The sequence below is a fragment of the Lipophrys pholis genome (assembly GCF_963383615.2).
Source record: "Lipophrys pholis genome assembly, chromosome: 18".
Classification (NCBI taxonomy): domain Eukaryota; kingdom Metazoa; phylum Chordata; class Actinopteri; order Blenniiformes; family Blenniidae; genus Lipophrys; species Lipophrys pholis.
In genome coordinates, this window is record NC_137646.1 from 14,603,827 (window position 1) to 14,623,154 (window position 19,328).

Genomic DNA, 19,328 nt, shown 5'->3' on the forward strand with positions numbered 1-19,328 from the left:
TGCCCCCTGTCCCGCTCCCAGTCACTCTGGGGGGAAGAGGGGTGGCATTGTGTGAGGATTAGAGCTTCCTGTGTGTCAGCTCATTACATGGGGTGGATGAGGGGGGAGTATAGGGGGTGATGGGGGGTGAGTAGAAAGAGTGAGGGAGAGAAATGAAAGAGAAAATGAAAGAGAGTGTGTATGAAAGAGAGTATGACACAGAGAAGGGAGAAAGGAAGGGAGGGAGGGAGGTGGCAGCCTCTACAGCTGCACCCTCAATCACACTCATACAGGCTCCGATTATCCTTTTCACGCACACATACACAGTGGTGGGGAACTGAAACATATTAAAAGACATTGAGAGTGAAAAAAGGCAGAATTAGGAGACAGCTAACCCAGCGCCTCAGACAAAGGACTCCCCCACCCTCCCCAATCCAGACACACAGAGAACTGGAACAAACAAGAGGAAACTGACCAGCAGCGTGCATGCAGGCACACATAGTATAAAAAGAGTCATGCAAAGAGGATGCTTAACGGATAAATGACTTTACAAAGACAGTTGAACCTGCACAAAACACAAACTGGTCTCTTTTTCACATCGCCAACATTTTATTCAGCTTTTTTTTTTTTTTTTTTTTTTAACATCACATGTGAAGCATGGGCACATATTCTGTCACTGGAACAAATAAAAAGGGGTTTACAAAGAAACAGCAAGGCATACAAATACTAAAATGAGCTAAGTAGGAATGCAGCGAGTGCAGATAAGTTGTGTAGGAGCAGGAGACTCTCAAGTGCTTTGAGAGAGCGGCGAAAGCAGGGGCACTTCTAACGAACTCACCCTTGTACCCGGGTTAACATCGGCCACAACAAGAAACAAAAACAAGAGGTCATGTACTGCATGCAAAGTATACAGCTACAAGTAGAGGACTGTTCATAAAAGTACAGACAATCTAACAATCATCATCATCATCATCATCATCATCATCATCATCATCCACGGCATCACAGTTATAATCATTGCCAGCTTATGTTTTGTTTCAGTAGGTGTTTCAGCAGCAGTGCAACTTACAGTGCAACTCAGCACGTCAGAAACATGCCTTCAGCAGCTTTGCATTAAAACAAAAACAGGAAATAGGACAATAAAAAGGCATACAATGTACCCCTACTCGTATTTACAATCACTGGCCATTACTAATTTGGCCTGTTTTGGTATTGAGGTCAATTTCTGGACACTCCGCTCTTGTATTTTTATTCGGCTTATCCTATTTATTTGATGTCAAACAGTATGTGCTAGAAAAAGGTGTCAGCAAAAAAAGAAAAAAAAAATATTTGAAAATCATGACAATGCTGGAAAATGTATAAGATAAGGCCTCACTGTGGTCTTTGAAATACAAAAATACATCGCTAAAATACTACATTTGAAATATTCTTGTCCTTGTACTACAATAAAAACTAGATCTATTTGTCTCGTATGGAAGGTAAATATCAATTAGAATTATTAACTCTAGAAAACAAATCTGATTCTATTAAAAAAATACATTCCCTCGTCAGGACCCTTGAAGAACTGCGGCCATCCACAGATTCCAACTTTCTACGCAGTTGTGTCCACAGTTTCTTGCACCACATCAGTACCAGCAGCATCGGTGCTGTCACCTTTCTCCGGGGATTTAGCCAATCCCGGCTTGTCATCCTGTTGTCTGCGATCCTCTGTTGGGTCATTGTCATTGGTTTGCGCCTTAGAGGGTGTGTTGGTCGGTGCTCCAGGGTGAGTTTTCATATGCCCCTGTAGATGGACATAACACCACAATCATTAGGTTTAGCAGTGTAAAAACAAAAGCAAACAAAAAGACGACACTGATCACTGAAAGCATGCATGTTGTGAAGTTTTAGTTGAAGATCTCAATAAAGACACCACTGTGCTAAAGTAATACTTGGATCTTTTTATAAGACTTTTGATTAAAAAGGTCAAGCTTCTCACTAATGTAACAACTAATTTTCATACAATGACAATATTTTGTCATCTTAACAGGGAGGCTGGAGACAAACTACAAGCACTCAATGCTGTTGTCTTAACTGAACCTGGACAATGATAAAATGTGTTCTTATAAAGAAAAACATGTTATTTGAATGAAATTATATCATAAAACAGCAGTAAATATTCTGAATCTCACCTTAAGTCCACTACGGCTGGCATAAGCCTTTCCACACTGGGTGCAGCTGTACGGTTTATCTGGGCGATGGGGCTGTGGTGCTGGTGCAGCAGCAGGCGGCTCGGGCTCCTCTAAAGGCTTTTCTGGCACATCACAGCCCTCCTCTGTTGGAGTGTCCTTCTCTACCACAGGTTCCAACACTGCTGAAGACTCTGTGGTTTCCCTTTTTTCTTTACTATTCGCAGCGTCTCCTTCCTGCTCCTCATGTGTTGAGGTCCCACAGGCCTCTTCGGTTCCCTGATCAGCTTTGGGACTGACAGGAGGCGTGAGTGCAGGTACAGGGTTTTCAGTTGGAGGTTTAGGGTTGGATTTTGAAGCAGTGGCAGGCTTGTCTGTTGTGCAGGTTTCATCTTTATTAACCACTCTCTGCAGCACATCACTTTCTACACTTGGCTTGGAAACGCAAAGTGAAAGAGGAGTGTCGTCAGCCTCTGAATCTCCATTCTCTACAGCTGAATGAGAACTGGCTAAGGGAGCTTTGAAAGGACTAGTGCTGCCTGGGTCAGGGTGGGGCTCCTCTTCAGAGTACATGGGGCTACCCTCAGCTGGTGCGTTGTCTCTCAGACGTAGGGGGTCCTCTGCTCCTGCTGAGGGGGGATTACGGGTTAGGGGTGGACTAACACTGGGTGTTGAACTCTCAGATTCCTCAGTTTTCACAGAAATGGCATCATTAGTTGTGGATTGCCTGAGAGTGGACCCTGAGTTGAGAGCATCAATTAGAGATTTAGAGCCCGTTGTTAAGGCCAGTGGAAGGACCTGCTGAGCTTTAGATGGTGAGCTGACAGAGTCATTCACACCATCATCAAAAATGGCACTTTCTGCTTCTGCACCATCTTCAGGTGGCATGTCTTCATCTGGTGGTATTTGCCCACCCAAATGCAAGCGTATGTGGTGCTGAAGCACCAAAGCATTAGTGAACTTACGTGGGCAAAGTGGGCAGGAGTTGAGGGCTCTTGTGTTTGCTGGTCTTGCACGATGCGTGGCCAGATGGGCCCTTAGGCTGCCCTTAGTGGAGAAGGAGCGACCACAAAGTTTGCAAGGGAATGGACGCTCCCCCAGATGTGTGGCCTGGTGCAAACGCAGAGCTCGAGGACAACTGAGAACACGCAGACACACTCCACACTGATTAGCAGCCTGGGCAGTGGGCAGAGAAAGGGCAGTAGTAGTGGTTGTAGTGCCTGAGCCCAAGGCACCGTGGCTTGTCATTAATGCTGCAGCGTTGGCACTGGGACTCAGTCCAAGAGCAGCCAGCATTTCCCTGCGATAAGCACTGGAGGTGGTGGAGAGGTCATGACCCTGTGTGTCACCGTTGCCATCAGCAGATATTTGTGAGGAGGTAGAGGGAGAAGAGGCACGTCCTTGTGGCTGCTTTTCAAGCTTCTGTACCAGCCGCTGCAACTTGGATGTGTCTGAAGTCATGGTAGAGGTGTTGGGAGAGGATGAGGATGGAGAGGACGTGGATGGTTTTGGGAAAGGTGGAAAGGGGAAGGGCAGCTGATGAGGTGAAGTGAGATGAGAGGTGGATGGGTGGCCAGGAGGCCGGAGTAGTGCAAGGTGGTGAGATGAGGTACCACCAGGGAACAGAATCTTGGGCAGGTGGGCCAATTGGGAATAAGGGGAGGCTGAATGGAGGGCAGAGTGGGGCGGGGTGTTTTCATCAAACCGCTGCTGCTTCGCTCCCTTAAATTGAGCACCCATGGAGGAGGAGGATGAAGATGAGGAGGAAGAAGACAGAGCCGTGCTAGATGCACTAGCAACAGCTGCAGCTGAGGCTCTGTTCAGCTGTAGCAGTGAATGGGCTGTGGATAAGAGTGCCATGTCCACAGAAGGGGGAAGAGGTAGAGAGGAAGGTGAGGGACGAGTGGACGTCCCAGACAGGAATCCCAAAGCCATGCTCTCCGTCACTCCAGGAACGCTTCCTTTTATTCCATTGAAGGGCTCGTCATCATCAGCCCTCCTTTTTCTCCTCCTCTGTACAGACCCTGAAGTCGATCCACTCTGTGTTTGCTCTGACAGTGCCGGGGGTAGCAGGGAGAGCGAGAGCTCGGGGTTCTGCTCTCTGTGTCTCAGGAAGTGAGCTTTGAGGTTCCCTCTGGTTGTGAAACGGCTCAAGCAGACTGGACACTGGTACGGCCTTTCACCCGTGTGTGACCTCAAATGGATCTGCAGTGATGAATCACTGCTCAGCACTTTTCCACAAAAACGGCAGACGTGCTGAGGACGTCCTGACGACGAGGCTGACGCCAGAGAGTTGTTGGACTGGAGGTCCTGGGAGTGGCTGGTCGTGGCAAGGGAAGGAGTTGCAAAACTTATACCATTGCTGTGACCAAAGGAAGAGGTGTTGGATGATTTCTCGTGCAGGTAGCGTGGCGGTAGGCCCAGTGACAAGGACAGTGGATGCAGGGAGGCAACAGATGAGCTCATAGTGGATGAGTTGGCGGTGGAAGAAGAGGAGAATGAAGATGAAGTAGAGCTGGATGGTGCCCTGCTCCCAACAACATGTGTAGAACCTGATTTTGAGATGGCTGACTGGGGGAAGAGGGAAGATGGAAGACCAGTCAAAAGTGACGAGGCTGTTGTTGCTGGAGTTGCTGTAGAAGGATGCGTTGGTGATGAAGATGTAATTCCTGTAGACTTCTTGTTGCTGTCTGCACCGTTGTTCTGTACATTGCTATCTTGGCCGAAGACAGCCCCTCCAAGCCTCAGGACATGCCTACAGATCTCCTCTGTAATCTGCATCTGGTGGATTTGCCTCTGCTGTAAAACCCTCAGCTCCTCTAAGAGAACTGCCAGGGTTGGAGGCACCTGCATGTGTCCCTGCTCCCCAGGTGAGCTGGAGGCCTGCTGCTGACTTGGACTGGAGCTTTCACGATGGGGCAACACAGACGACGAGGACGAAGAGGACGAAGAGGAGGTAGTGGTGGTAGCAGAGCTGCCCATTGGCGGTGAGGTCATGGTGGTGTGAGAGCTTCCTTGGTGAGGCAAGCTGTGGGACCCGGAGGTTTGTCCCAGAGGAGGAGGCGAGTGAGTTTGGGAGGACAACGAAGGGTGAGGAAAATCAGGGGAGAGGGAGGAGTGTGTGTTGGGAAGGGATGTGGTGAAGGGGGCAATGTGGCTGGGCCAGTGGGGAGGAGGTGAGCTCTCACTGGGTAAGGAGGGCGCGTGGAGCCCCCCAGGGGACGGGCGAGGGGCCAGAGGCGGTTGGCAGTCTTGGAGAGAGGTGGGGGACGAGGAGGAGGATCCTGATGAGGTCACTTCTGAGCCCAGTGATGTGGATGGTGACTTTATGCCCAGGTGATCTTCTGAAAATTGATAGACAAGGAAGATTTTATTTTTTAAGAAAATATTTAAAATTCTGTATTTCATTCTATAACAATGTCACACAAACCAAATGTCTAAAGTCAGACTAACAATCTAGCTCTTTTGACTTCATTAAAACATTTTTTCTTTAAACTTGTCTGGTTGCATAGATTGTTAGTTCCACTTCCTGTAGTTATTGTTTTCAAATTTAGTTTAGAAATGATTGTGCATACAAAATGGTAGTCTTATAGCTTCAAAAGAAATGCCTCAGAGGAAATTGTCTTGATCAAGCAAATAAACAAGTGCACAAAACTGCAGTCTATGAGTCTTTGTAATGTCTTGTCTCAATCTGTGCTCTCCGGAGCAAAACTCCTCAAACATCTTGCACACACAAAAAAGCCTACAGACCACCTTGCTGCTATGGCAACACATTTTAAAGGACAATAGACATCACCAAGACAACCCATAACCCCTCTTAACCCACCCCCTCCTTACAGCAGTTAGGTCTTTCATCTCCTTATTCACCCTCCCCCCTTACGTCACAGCAGAGGTCAAGGGTCAGGCCATGCCAAGGGTTCTGTGCACTGTCCAGACACTCTGATTGGTCAACTAATCTGACCTCTGCTACTCAGGGGTCAAATTCTTTCAGAATCTTGAGCACAGAGTGAGAAAGAGTAAAAGGAGAGAAGAGGGGGAGGGTAACAACAATGGAGAGACAAACTAACTATTCCCTCCTGGAGTGATATAGTGATGGAATGAAAGACTGTACCGAAGTGAAATTACTTATAAATAAACCTGAACCTACAAGAAACACATGAAGAACCTCCAATATAAACTTCAACTTTTGTTTGGTAAAGTTTACAACTGGAGCAACTGGTAAATGCACTTGATTCTAAATCCCAATGCAGGCCAACACAAAAGCAATCTCTCCATTACCCCGGGACCCTTTCCCCCTTCATCCTTCCAAACCCCCCAGCTGAGTAGGAGTATACAGTCAAAGGGCTGGGGGGTGAGAAAGAAGAAATAAAGGCGGAGGGAAGTATAGAGAAGGTGGAAAATGGGGGAAGAGGGGCACATAAAGAAAAAAAGAATGGATGAAGAGCAAATGAAAAAAGATAATAGAAGGGTGGAAGATTAATCTTGACCAAAAACACTGTCTTCCCTTCCCCCCACCCATGCAACTTATTGTTAACAAATAAGAGAGTTCTCTATGCCAATCAAAGACCTCCAGCAGTCAGTGCTGAGCAGCTTGTTGGTTTCCTGGAGGACAAACAGCTCATGAAAATGGCCACAGATGTATGTTAGCTAATCCTGCCCTATTCACTTCACAGGGACGAGTTTATTGGCCCTGGCCACAGTTGCCTAAGGCCTCTATATAGTGGGGCCCAAAGCACTAAATGACTAAGCAGGAGGGGGTTTCCTTAGTTGGCAAATTTAGAGCTAAAGATATTGAGAGGAATTAGGCGCGTATGTATAGAAATTGAAGACAAAACAAATAAGACAAGCACTCTGACACAAAACTTCTGTAAAAGTTATTTACAGACTTTGAAAGTTAGTCAACTTCCAGTAGCCTGAAATAAACTGTGAGTTACAGGGATTATGAGAATCTAACTGAAGACGTCCGATTAGAAAATTGATTTATTTTATTTTTTTAAACGCACGAGTGCGCTTCTGTGTTTTCTCACCGTGAGATAGCAGCCGTGGTCCCCCTGGATCCGAGTTAACAAGATGCTGGGGTCTTTTCTGCTTCCGGCGTGACATGATTCACGACGACTCAAACAGAGAGGGGGGCATCAGTCGCTTGAATGGCACCAGGCACGTTTTTGCGCACTTGGATGAGCTCCCGGACGCATCCAAAAGTTCAAATGTCGCGCAGCTCCCGTAAGATCCTGATAAAAAATCAGGATATCTGTATTTTGAAATCTATTTTGAAAAGCCGAGGCTCCTGGAAACGTGTGAAAAAAGTCCCAAGTAAACAAGGATACGCCGGGCAGCACCGTGTCATGTGAAGCTGCTGTGTGTGTGGCTGTTTTCTAAAGTCTCTTCTCCCCCCCCTCCAAAAAAAAAAACTTGTCCAATTTGCGCCCCTCCTCTCGCACTGCTGCCCCGCTACACACACACACACACACACACACACACACACACACACACACACACACACACACACACACACACACACACACACACACACACACACACACACACACACAGAACCACTCCTTGTTCTATGATATTTGCATTTCAATGGCGTGTAACACACAGCCTCCCCGCTTTTCTTTCTTTCTTTTTTTTTTCTGGCCAGCTTTATTTTTCTTTTACACACTCACACCGCAGCTATAAACTTTCAATAAAACATGACAATAGCGTCTAAGTCTCAGGATGCTCCAACACACACACACACACACACACACACACACACACACACACACACACACACACACACACACACACACACACACACACACACACAAAACAGATTGAATTGGGCGTAAAAAGTTTAGCTTTGTGTTGTGTTCAAGGGAAATGTTTTAATCATTGCAGGGAGATCATGAAACAACTATCCATCAATTTAAAAGATAGGCACACACTTATGAATTAAAAGACAGGTGATAATCTGCGTCGAAACGAAAACCTACTGTACCACTTTATAATGATCAGAAAAGTGCACCCATATCATGAGAGTCGACTAGCAGGTGGTTTGAATCTGCATAAAATATCAACACCCCCCCCCCCCCCCCCCACCCCCCCAAGTGATGTGATTGTGCTATGTTGACTGCACAAGTGCTTGCTATTTCTACCCTTTGATTTTCATAGGGCCAATTATCAACAGCAGTGCAGTGAGCGGCTGCTGTGTGCAAGAGGGGCCACACATCCATTCCACATGCATGCATGTAATTCGTGTGTTATCACCAGGCGCATAATACACCCCCCACCCCCACCCCACCCCATCATTCCCCCTCAAAAAGCATCTTACACTGGAGCTCTATTTAAAAGGCAGAGAATAGATGGGAATCTTTGACAATGGCCTGCTGGACACAGTTGAGTGAGCATCTCCCCTCTCTCACTATGAACCCCCGGATCCACTGCTGCACAGCACAATGCCCCTCTTTCACCCCCTGCCTTCACTCCTGTACCACGTGGAGAAATGGATAAAAGCAAGGGAGAAAAAGTGGGAGGAGGTGGTGGAGAAGAAGGGAGTGCTATATTTAAGTAGGTGTCTCACATTATACATATATAGAATATCCACTCAAAAGCCATGAAAGAAAATCACCCATTATTTAATTTGGCCATTCAATTGATTAGACAGTTTAGGATGCTACCTGACTTTCATCAAGATTTTTAACATCAGCTAAGTATTGTGCTCTGTAAATAGAAACACTTTTTTAACGTTCTGTCAAGCTGAATTATTCTCCATCCTGTACTCAAGTATAGGTTGCAATGAAATATCTTCAATGAGACATATTTGTTCCTCATGATAAAACACATCGTACCTTAGAAATGCTTGTGGTTTTATTCAACTAACAAACCAAGGAGGTTGAAATGCATGAAAACATGAAGTTGCATAAACATGGCAGTCAACTTTAAAACTGTTATTAACCCACGTAATCTGGTCAAAAATAAAACACAATTATTGGCTAAGAATGAGAAAGCAATCAGTTGATTTGATTTGACATCTTTTGGTAATTTATTGAGGTGTAAAGTGCATTGGAATGCACTGCAAGAAAGTAAAAAGTAGGGTGCTGGGCAATGTGATCTATTGGATTATACAGTTCTGTTATTTAAATACCGGAGGAATTTGGTTATTGAACCAAATAAAGGATATTCAAATGCACACTTGGATGTATACTTACACTCAAAACATGTATTGGGCAGAAAAACACAACTTTTACACACAAAAAATTACATATTATAAATTTACTGAAATGGGTTACAATTTTGGAGTAAATTATTTGTTTTCCACAACTTGCAGGCTGTTGGACTTTATTGATAGAATGAATTGGTATTTTAATGAATTAATGACTTATTTAATGACACATTTAATCCCAATTTATTCATTCATTCATTCATTCATTCATTCATTCATTCATTCATTCATTCATTTATTTATTTATTTATTTATTTATTTATTTATTTATTTATTTATTTATTTATTTATTTATTTATTTATTTATTTAAATAATTTTGGCACATTTATCCATAGCAAAAAATGTTCCCATGGGATAAAATGAAATATTTAATTTCTATTTCCCAGCTGCGTGAACGCACCATCATAGTTTAACGTTTGGACGCTGTGATTGGTGGAGCGCGACTTACTAGCAGCCAATCACATCATAGGATTCATTGAACGTTTGAAGTTTCATCCGGGAAGAGACCCCAACACCGGTAAATTAGCTCAATTAATTTTTGCGTAAAAACTGCTAATACCGACATATAATGTTCGTATCTCATTATGTTCAATGAGCCCCGTTGGAGTTGATCAAGAAGTACACATTGTAAAGTCGACATAGTATCTTTTGAATTACAAACTGGAAAGAGAGCTTAGCTTTAGCAAACAAGCTCGTGCTAGCTTTGGATGACATTAACTTTATACCATAGAGGATATACATAAAACTACTGTTTCTCTTCCTTAAAGTTGAACTAGTACATATATATATATATTACTTACATATGTTTTCACGTTAGTAACCAAACAATACAGTTGCAACTGTGTAGTTTACATGTATTTAAGGTTTTGGTGTGGTCATATTGGTTTAGGTAGGACTCATTTAAAAGGACTGAGAAGACATGGATCTAAATTGCAAGTTGATTAAATGACACGTTTAAAGTCAGTGGTTGTCCTTACATAACATTTTGATCCTAGTTTTAAAGAATGTTGCAGGTCTTAATGGTCAAGTGGTTTTTTTAAAAAGACTTGGGATCAAGTTTACATGCAGTCCTCTGAAAACTCTTCCAGATAATTCATGTAAAATTTCATCGCGCTGAATTAAAACGTGTGAAAGAACGTCTCATTTTCGAAACAACAAAGAAAGACAAAAAATATCTACATCATAATAAGGGATGGTGGTGCTTTTCCATCTGAATATGTACAGTATGTCTTTTACTCCATTTCCATTCATGGAATGGAATGTGTAGAGGAAACTGTAAACCCCTTCCACGTGAAACACCTTCCCAACAAAGAAAAGTTCCCACGTATATAGTCCACCTGCCGATTGCCTTGTGACACCCAATATAACATGTATCATAGATAGTAAATATACATTCTGCTCCTACAATATGTTTTCATAAGGAGGCATTTCTAAATGACAGTTTACTCTACTTCTTACAGATTTGGCCATGTCTCTATGTGACGACACACTACTGTGTAATTTCTCAAAGTGTCGGATCAAGCTGAGTGGCTTCGCCTGGGTGACAGCATGCTCTCATGTGTTCTGCAATCTGCATGGGTCAGGTGAGTTGAGCCGCTCTCCTGCTGTCTGCCCGGCCTGTGGTTCTGCCCTGTCTGGGAAGCTCGACATAGTGAGGAAAGAGCTGTCTCCCTCCGAGGGGTACAAAGCCATGGTCCTGGCAGGTCTGCGGCCGGACATCATTCTGGACATCAGTTCCCGTGCTATGGCCTTTTGGAGTTATCAGGTCGAGTATATGCCAGCATATGAACACAATCTACTGACGGATCTGCAAAGTTTACATATTGTTGCAACAATTTTATCAACCTGTGGGTTTCCAGGTCCAGCAGGAACATATGTATCAAGAATACAATCTGTCCCGGGCTGAAGCACAGGTGAAGCAGATGGAGAAAATGTTGACACAGCAGAACCAGAGCAGAGAACTGGAGTTGAGTGCCATGAGGGGAGAGATCGTCTCCCTGAAGAAAGTAAATTGTTACCTGTGAACTCCTGAATCATTACCTGATGATATATTAAAAAATAAGCCCCTTATTCCCATGTAGAGTTTAGTGAAATTTCATCTATTTTGTAATACGGTTCGTCCAAATTAGGGTCAATGGGTGCTGGAGTCAATTCCCGCTGACTTTGGCCACAGGCAGGGTGGCACACAACTTCTCACCTCCTGTCCCTCTTTTTTTGACAAATGTTCTGGTCAGGTGATGGAGGAGTACAAGAAGAAGTACACTGAAGTATCTGAGAGGCTAATGGAGAGAAACAGACAGTGCCAGAAGCTGCAGGGGCTGTACGACTCGCTGAAGCTGCGTAACATGGTGGTGGGTGCTGGTGATAGAGAAATACCACAACATCAGCACCATCAAGACTTTCCCACCGGTAAGAACAACACATTGCTCTCTGTTAGATGTTTTAAATGTAGAGTATGTAGTAATGTTGTTGTGTTAGTTGATGTACAGATAGCTTAGTGTTTGCTCTGTCCTCAATTTGTTTCTGGGAGTTTTGTTGTCATACTCCTTTGTTGATGTTTCTTTCAAAGTAGGGGGACTGCAGTGATATATGTTGCTTCACACAACCTTCAGATATCACTGTTTTCAGTTATTAGCAACTCTCTTTTCTCTTTAGTCTGACTGAGGGTCGACAGGAAACTTGCCTCACCTGGTGGTTTAAACCGGTATTACATAACTGGTTGTTTAAAGACTAGTTGTTTGGTGAACTTCTATACTGCATTGTGAAATACTCAAGACTTTTCTGAGATTGCTCTTTTCTTTTTAGTACATAATCCAGTTATTTTTTACATCTTAAGGTATGACTTTTTTTTTTGTGCTTTCAAACAATAGCAGTTCATTTTGCATGAACAGACTGAAGAAGGGAATATATCTGCACTTAACATGTTTAGTAAACACTAACAGTTTCTGTTAGCTAAACATGTATCCACAATAATATGGCCCTTTTACTTATTTTTTCAGCCAGCTACTAAAAAAAATTTACTTGTTGACATAGCCCAAGAGGAGAGTTTCTTATTTCCAACGTTGCTGCAACTGAGAAGTCAGCAGAAACTCCGACTAATGTTTACTTTGCGTTATGTCGTATTTTAAAAGACAACTACTTCCTGCCGAGTGTGCAGAATACTTTATGTTGGTCGACTGTTATGTCTTGACTGTTTTGTCTTGGGGTTTTTATGTACTCAAATTTCCCATCTAGAGAGCCAATGTGTCATTTATTGTCTTCCATTTCGAGTTGGTTCTGTCATTACCAATCTTAAACGGTAAATCCACTTGGACAAACTGCCCAAAATGCTTTGCTAGAGACAATTCAAGCATCTTCAGTCATTATGCACTGCAGATGGGTTAATTGCATTGAAATTTTGAATCAGATTAATCATGATGGATTAACCCGCATTTTCTGTTTGGTAGGATTAATAAAATATCACCAATTCAGTCCTTTCAAATACAACAGCATGAGACCAACGCTGATACTAGGCTTTTTTTTTTGTCAATCAAAACTTCCACACTAATATTTGTTTGGAATAGTACAGTATGTATAATAAAAAAAACTACGGTGTTTAATAACATCCATCTTTTTTTCTTATCTTGAGCCTAAATTGCTGCATGAGAACAAGGAAGTACAGCAAGAATTATCTTCAAAAGCACAAACGGCTGTCGCTTCTCTGTCGAAAGGAAGTAAATCACCAAGAAAGGGTAGCAGGAGCAACAAGCTGAATGCTTATGTAAGGGAATTTAGTCTGAATAACAATGAAGAACATCCATCAAGACTCCTGTGTGATCCCCAGGCGCTCGGCAGGCGACTCCCCCGAGGAGCCCCCCTTTCTTCTCCTTTGGCCCAGAAGCCGAGTGTCGAGTCTTCTCCTGTCTGGAAGTCGAGGGAGGCAAAACCTTCCAGTTCAGCTCTCCTTCTAGGAATAACAGCTGGCCCTTCATCAATAAGCACTGAGTGCAACAGATTCTGTCGATTTTTCCAATGCTTCAGCTCTGCCGTGACTTGAGATGATAACTTCTTCGGATGTGTTTGCAATTATTTCAAACAAGTGTTTTTGACCATCTATTTTCAAAAGTGTAACTTTTATTTGTGTTTCAGGTAAAGTAAACCACAGCATCTCATGCATCTTCTTTGAGCTCTCCTGCAGTCCTGTTTGTAAAGTAACTTTAACAGATGAAACAGAACTTCACATTTAACTTCCGAAAAACACATAATAACCAACCATCTTGATAAATACTAAATATGATTGAATATCAGGCTCACATTTAGGAAAAAAACTATAAGAATGATTTTCGTTTCTTTTGTATGTCAGGAATTTCTTTAAAATGCAGACAACAAAGGTTAATATGATGGAATAAAGTCAAAATGCTGAGAGCTTTATATTTCAACTTTGTTTAAATGCAAATAAGAACTTTGCACTCAGTATTCTTTCTCAAGGTGGTCCCAATGTGCTGTCGCACAGTTTAAAACAAATGGCGTGGTCATAAGGAGACAGTGAGGAGATATGCCAAACAGGATTTTGTCATAAAGGTTATTAGCACAGGTCCAAATCACTAAATGCAGCCTGATATTCAATCATACAGGGTTCACGCTTGTGCAGTTCCCTGGTTCGAAACAAAACAAGAAGTATGTACTATGGTCCATTTTGCTCTGCTGTCAGTCATTTTTTGCAGCAGATCAAAAAAGAAACTGCAACATAACATTCATGCTGCAGCACCTAATGCAGCACAATGCACGTTGTGTTACTGTGGCAGAACTTTGCCCAGCTACAAACTCTCCAGCAGCCTGGAAAACTTGTGAAACATAAAAAAAGCATCAGAACTGGATGCTCTGCTGTGAGGACACCAAGCTTCTGGAGCAACTTCTCCTTTTCTCCGCGCTGCAATCAGAACACGCACAAAATCAAACAATGAAAACAGGCAATGTATTCTTCAAACTTTATGAATTGTAGTTTCAAGACTCGATATGATGTGTGTACAGTGAAAGAAGATGCAAAGAGGCAACCGGGGGGGGGGGGGGGGGGGGGGGGGGGTCCTAATCAGATGTCCAAACCACCTCATTTATCGTCTCTCAATGTGGAGGAGTCGCAGCTCGACTTTGAGTCTCTCCTGATGGCTGAGCTCCTCACTATCATGTCGAGTGACGCCCACCATCCTGTGGAGAAAATCATTTCGACTGCTTGTATCTGCGATCTCTTTCTTTTGGTCACGACCATAGGTGAGGGTGGGGATGTAGACTGACCGGTAAACAGAGAGCTTCGCTTTACAGCTCAGCTCCTCTTCACCGCAACGGTCCGTTACAGTGACTGCATTACTGCGGCCGCCTGTCCGAATCTGTGGCCGATCTCACGATCCCTCCTCCCATCACTCGTGAATAAGACCCCAAGATACTAGAACTCCTCCACCTGGGGACTGACGACCACCCCCCCCTACCTGGAGGGGGCATGCCATCCTTTTCTGTGAGAAGAACATTTGGAGAACAGATTTGGAGGCGCGGATTCCGAACCGCTTTACGTTTGACAAGCGAACTGTTCCAGTGAGCGCTTGAGGCACTCATGTGACGCCCTCCTGACCCCGGCTGCGCTTTCACACCTTGGCTATTGAAAATCACAAACAGAAGGGGTGATAAGGCGCAACACAGGCGAAGTCCCGCTCCCACCCTGAATAAGTCTGTCTAAATGCCGAGTATACGGACGCAGCTCTCACACCGGGTGTACAAAGACCGGATCGCATTTCAGGTACTCCGTACTCCCCAAGCACCTCCCACAAGACATCTTGGTTCATTAATGTACAAAATAACCCAGCTTTTCATTCACAACAAGAGTACAAAAAATATAAATAAAAACATAAGGGCAACTTGTTCTCACAAGTCAAAAGAAAACAACTTCAGACATTTTGAAAAATCTTCCGCACAAAAGTTTACATCTTCTCACTTGGTTCATTCCCGCTGCGGCTTGTAGCTGACGGAGGTAGCAATCTGGCTTTGGATGTTTTGTTTCTTGCCGTTCACAATGAGCAGCAGAGGAGAATCCACTCGTATACTTTTGAAGTCAAATGACTGTTGTGGAGGAGACGTGTAAAAAGACAGACAGTCAGACAAACAGTTGTTTGAATTGCAAACGGGACTGGACGTATACCCACCTTATCTTTATGTGCTATACTGTGCACTTTGAGATGAGGTTCAGGAATGACTACAGAATCGCCGATCAAGACGCCCCAGCTGTTCGCCGTGTTATAAACCATCACCACCATACAAGTCTCCTCACTGTCGACCATGCCAAATGTACTGGAGAAGAAGAAAAATAACATTCTTCACTGTCAAACGGAGAGAATCAACAGCCAATCGTCAGTGGGGGAGATGCACTTACAAGGCCATGCGATCCTCTGACGCCAAACTGAACACCACCTTTCCCAGGGCAGCCAGGCCGGCGTTGTGGCCGTGTTTGAAGGAGGACAGAGGCTGAGGCTCCAGGCTGCCGACGCGGCCGGATGGGGAGCGGAACTGGGAGGACGTGCAGGGACCCAAAGCAGTGGTGCTGAGATTTGACAGCATGGTTCGTAAACGGCGCGTTTTCACTTTCCCCTGAACACACAAGGAGGGACGGTTAAGAGAGACACAGGATCGAAGCACTTTGCTGCCACCTTGTGGTGCCAAACAAGTTATTCTGATAACAGCCTGTGGAGGAAAAAATGGACTCCCAAGGCAGGGGAGTCAAACACATTTCAGTTCAGGAGACACCTACAGTCCAGTTTCATCTCGAGGAGGCCGGACTGGTAAAATAACCGGCATAATAACCTTTAAATTTAAACTCCATAGTTGTTTTTATTGAGTACATATGATGAAAATGTTTATTTTCACAAAACCAAACAATTACTACCAAAAATGTCTATAATCTCCACATGAACACAAAATTACCGAACTCTTCTGGTGCAAAATAGAGTGAAATATAAAAAAAACTGTTTTCACAAACTCACTCTGACAGCACAGTCTTCAGATTATTGCTCGTCTGTAATCTTTCACTGATATCTCAGATCATGTCTCAGTGTTGTGTTGTGTCCGCTACTCTAAAAAAGTTTTTGTTTTTTTTACCCAGTCAATCTTTTCTTTAAAATTTTGACAATTTAGCTGACATTCTGTTGGGGTTTTATAAAAGAAGTTAGACTGTACAATAGCTGAAACAATGCAATGTTTATAATTATTTTCACACCGATTGAATATTGATTAAGTAAAACTGATAGGAAAGTGAAGCTTTAGGTCTTAATGCCAGATCCTTAAAACAAAGTTTCACTAGAATAATGCTTTACAGTAAATAAATAAATAAACAGTTTGTAAAATGATATTTTACCTTTGCTAAAAGAACAAAAACAAAACTAAAGTTACATAATGTTCCCCAACATTTTTGTGTTTGCTTCTTTTCCACAAAGTCTTCTGAATTGGACAAAATAGTGGTGATCAAAGCCTGGCTTTTCCTAACTTTCTGACTGATCTTCTCATATTGGCGACAGTACATTCTGATTATTCAGTTAACTGTAACAAATCCGACAGAGAATTATCAGCATTGTGAGAATGAGCAACATGCTGTCTTACCTTGTTCTGTGTGAGTTCTATCGCTTTCTCGAGATACTCCAGGAGCTTCTTCTCTTTCGCTGGCGGGTCATTCCAGCCAGGATCGAGCGCTGCTGCTTGGCTGTAGCCCCTGAGGGCAGACCCAAACATCTCCTCGTACTGGAACAGATGGGCTCTGTTGAAGTGGAGCTCCGGGATACAAGGGGCAATCTTATCTGCACTCTCCTGCAGACAGTGAGACGGGGAGGTGAGCAAGGAAGCACACAAATTGATTTTCAACCTGGTAAGAATTCCCACTATTACAGCGTGTGTGTGTGTGTGCGTGTTTATGTGTGTGTATGCACACTCACAGATTGTGCATAGGCCTTTAGAGCTTGTTTAGAAAACTGCGGATCCTGTCCACACGTGAAGAACAGACTCAAATAGGCATTCCCAAGAATATCTGTAAACGCAGTGACATTAAAAACATTTGTCTAGAAGGAGCCAAATGTTTATCACGTTGTGCTATTATGAAGTGAAGACTACGCACACCACGATGTCCCGTCGCTGTCGTCCAGCTCAACGGCTTGCCGAGCCATGTCCACACTTTCTAGAACCTGCTTGCCGTGCAGGTTGCCGTCGGCTGCAGGCAGCTGCCTCAGCACCATGGACATGTTGCGTAGAGACACCTTGTTCTTGCTCTGCACATGTCGATGAGACAGAAGGCACAGATTATTTTATATGTAATGAAGAGACAGAGCGTAAAAAAAAATCAAAATAAAATAAAATCACATTTTCAAGTGATGTCCAAGACTCTCAGCCAAAACACTAGAACCCTTTGAAAGGTGTCGTCAGTCCGTCACTCCAAACACCAACTGCTCTGGTTGCATCGGGACGGGAATCCAGAGTAGAACTTGTGTTTAATCAAACTTCCAGGTCACATTCATTTCCAGAACGCCAAATAAACTAAAGATTTCTTTACCTTCTGCAAAGCCCCGGTGAAGCAGTCTTTGGCACCAGTCAGATCATCTTTCTTCCAGTGCTGCTCCCCCAGTGTGTTCCAGGCATCGACCAGGCTCGGCTCCAGCTTCAGCGCACGGGAAAGGCACTCTTCTGCTACGGCGCTGAAGTCTTGGGCCACATTCAGACACCTCCCCTTCTGCAGCCAAAACTCTGCTTTGTCTTTAAAGGATTCTGTTGAGAGTTGCAAACACACAACCACAGTGAGTGTAAATTATGTTTTCTATATCAAAGATGGGTTTTTTTTGTTGTTCTTTAAAAAGAAAGAAAGAAAAACAGACCTTCTTTCTCCTCCAGTTTCTTCAGCGTTTGCTCTACCTGCTGAGCAACGTCGCTTTGTTTGTTTTTGGCTTCATCGATTTTGTGCGTCTCGAAATAACAGTCTCTGAACTTATACAAATCATCCACGAGCTCCTGAGCAAGAGGAGAGGAAAAAAAGAGGACAGGATTAAAAATAGATTAAAGGCACATCAAAATCTGTCTGCATGGTCGATGAAGGCCTGCACTCCACATTATCAAATGGTTTTTATCCTTGGACGATCACACCATTAAATAACTGTTGACCTGGACACTATTGTTTTAATATCGCCATCACACAAAACCCTGTTTCATGTTGCCTTGTAATTGGTTTTATTTTTTACTCTCTATAATGATGCAAAAAGATGGTCGCACCTGTAACTTCATTATATGCAACATATAACGTAAATTAAACTATTCTCTTCTCAATCTTACCAAAAACCAGTGACTTTAAGTCAAAAATATGAACATTATGTCACTGTGCTAAAGGATGCTGGTATTGTGATGGCATCAATGTAAAACACTTTTTTTAATATGGACACCTAATCAATAAATCTAATTTATAAACGAGGGAGGAAAGCTACTTTCCTTCAGTATATGCCCAGTAAGCAGATTTACACATTATCGTTGAAGTTGATGGCCTTTAACCCTGTTGGTTAATCGAGCACATGCAGGCTATTTGCACATCCTCATGAATCGAGCTGGTGCCAATGGCAATCTGCTGACTCAGCAAACCCTACGTGGAACTGCTGCATCTATTTAAGTATGAATGGGTAAAAACGTCAGGCTGTTTGCACTTGCAGAACAAATAACAGGTGAGAAACACCTAAACACGTCTGTTAGCATGACAGCTGCAGCCGGTCGTTGGCTTCACGACAGAGCACGTCACAACACAAGAGGCCCACCTCACACAAAGGATTGGGAAAGTGCGTGTTTGAGGAAAAACTGTAAAAGGACGACTTGCCTTTAGTATTTGCAGCTCGTCTTTCTCTTTCACAGCCTCGAGACTCTTCTCTTCCTCCGCCATCTTCGGAAAACAAAGTCAAGCCAGCCGCCGCTCTGTTTAGAGGTGCGCGTATAC

General features: G+C 43.5%; 3 protein-coding genes across 4 annotated transcripts; 1 reads left to right on the forward strand and 2 right to left on the reverse strand.

The window, feature by feature from the left end:
- Positions 1–1,570: 1,570 nt before the first annotated feature.
- LOC308123956 (uncharacterized protein) lies at positions 1,571–7,250 on the reverse strand (the record flags this gene model as incomplete). Its single annotated transcript, XM_080486707.1, has 3 exons — positions 1,571–1,762; positions 2,151–5,491; positions 7,175–7,250. 3 exons carry the CDS (start codon positions 7,248–7,250, stop codon positions 1,571–1,573), a joined length of 3,609 nt encoding a protein of 1,202 aa, XP_080342833.1.
- Positions 7,251–10,823: 3,573 nt separating this feature from the next.
- On the forward strand, positions 10,824–13,339 carry ccnb1ip1 (cyclin B1 interacting protein 1; the record flags this gene model as incomplete). Its single annotated transcript, XM_080486708.1, has 4 exons — positions 10,824–11,120; positions 11,215–11,361; positions 11,590–11,764; positions 13,179–13,339. The coding sequence occupies 4 exons, from the start codon at positions 10,824–10,826 to the stop codon at positions 13,337–13,339; spliced, it is 780 nt and encodes a 259-aa protein (XP_080342834.1).
- Positions 13,340–13,441: 102 nt separating this feature from the next.
- Positions 13,442–19,328, reverse strand: ttc5 (tetratricopeptide repeat domain 5). Of its 2 annotated transcripts, XM_080486671.1 has the most exons (10): positions 19,212–19,328; positions 18,232–18,364; positions 17,913–18,124; positions 17,481–17,631; positions 17,302–17,393; positions 16,973–17,176; positions 15,753–15,967; positions 15,526–15,670; positions 15,318–15,442; positions 13,442–14,264 (listed from the first exon to the last, which is right to left on the reverse strand). In XM_080486671.1, exons 1-9 carry the CDS (start codon positions 19,272–19,274, stop codon positions 15,323–15,325), a joined length of 1,335 nt encoding a protein of 444 aa, XP_080342797.1. In that variant the 5' UTR covers positions 19,275–19,328; the 3' UTR covers positions 13,442–14,264; positions 15,318–15,322. The 2 variants fall into 2 exon arrangements, with proteins under 2 accessions (XP_080342797.1, XP_080342796.1); XM_080486670.1 differs by having other exon boundaries at positions 13,455–15,442.

Bases quoted from the DNA above. Each gene is read 5' to 3' on its own strand.
- ttc5 (XM_080486671.1), bottom strand. From the start codon at position 19,274: ATGGCGGAGGAAGAGAAGAGTCTCGAGGCTGTGAAAGAGAAAGACGAG. The intron at 17,394-17,480 runs GTGCGTAGTCTT...CTGCGTTTACAG, and splicing joins CAGCGACGGGACATCGTGGT to ATATTCTTGGGAATGCCTAT. The intron at 15,968-16,972 runs GTAAGACAGCAT...TTGTGTGTTCAG, and splicing joins TAGAACTCACACAGAACAAG to GGGAAAGTGAAAACGCGCCG.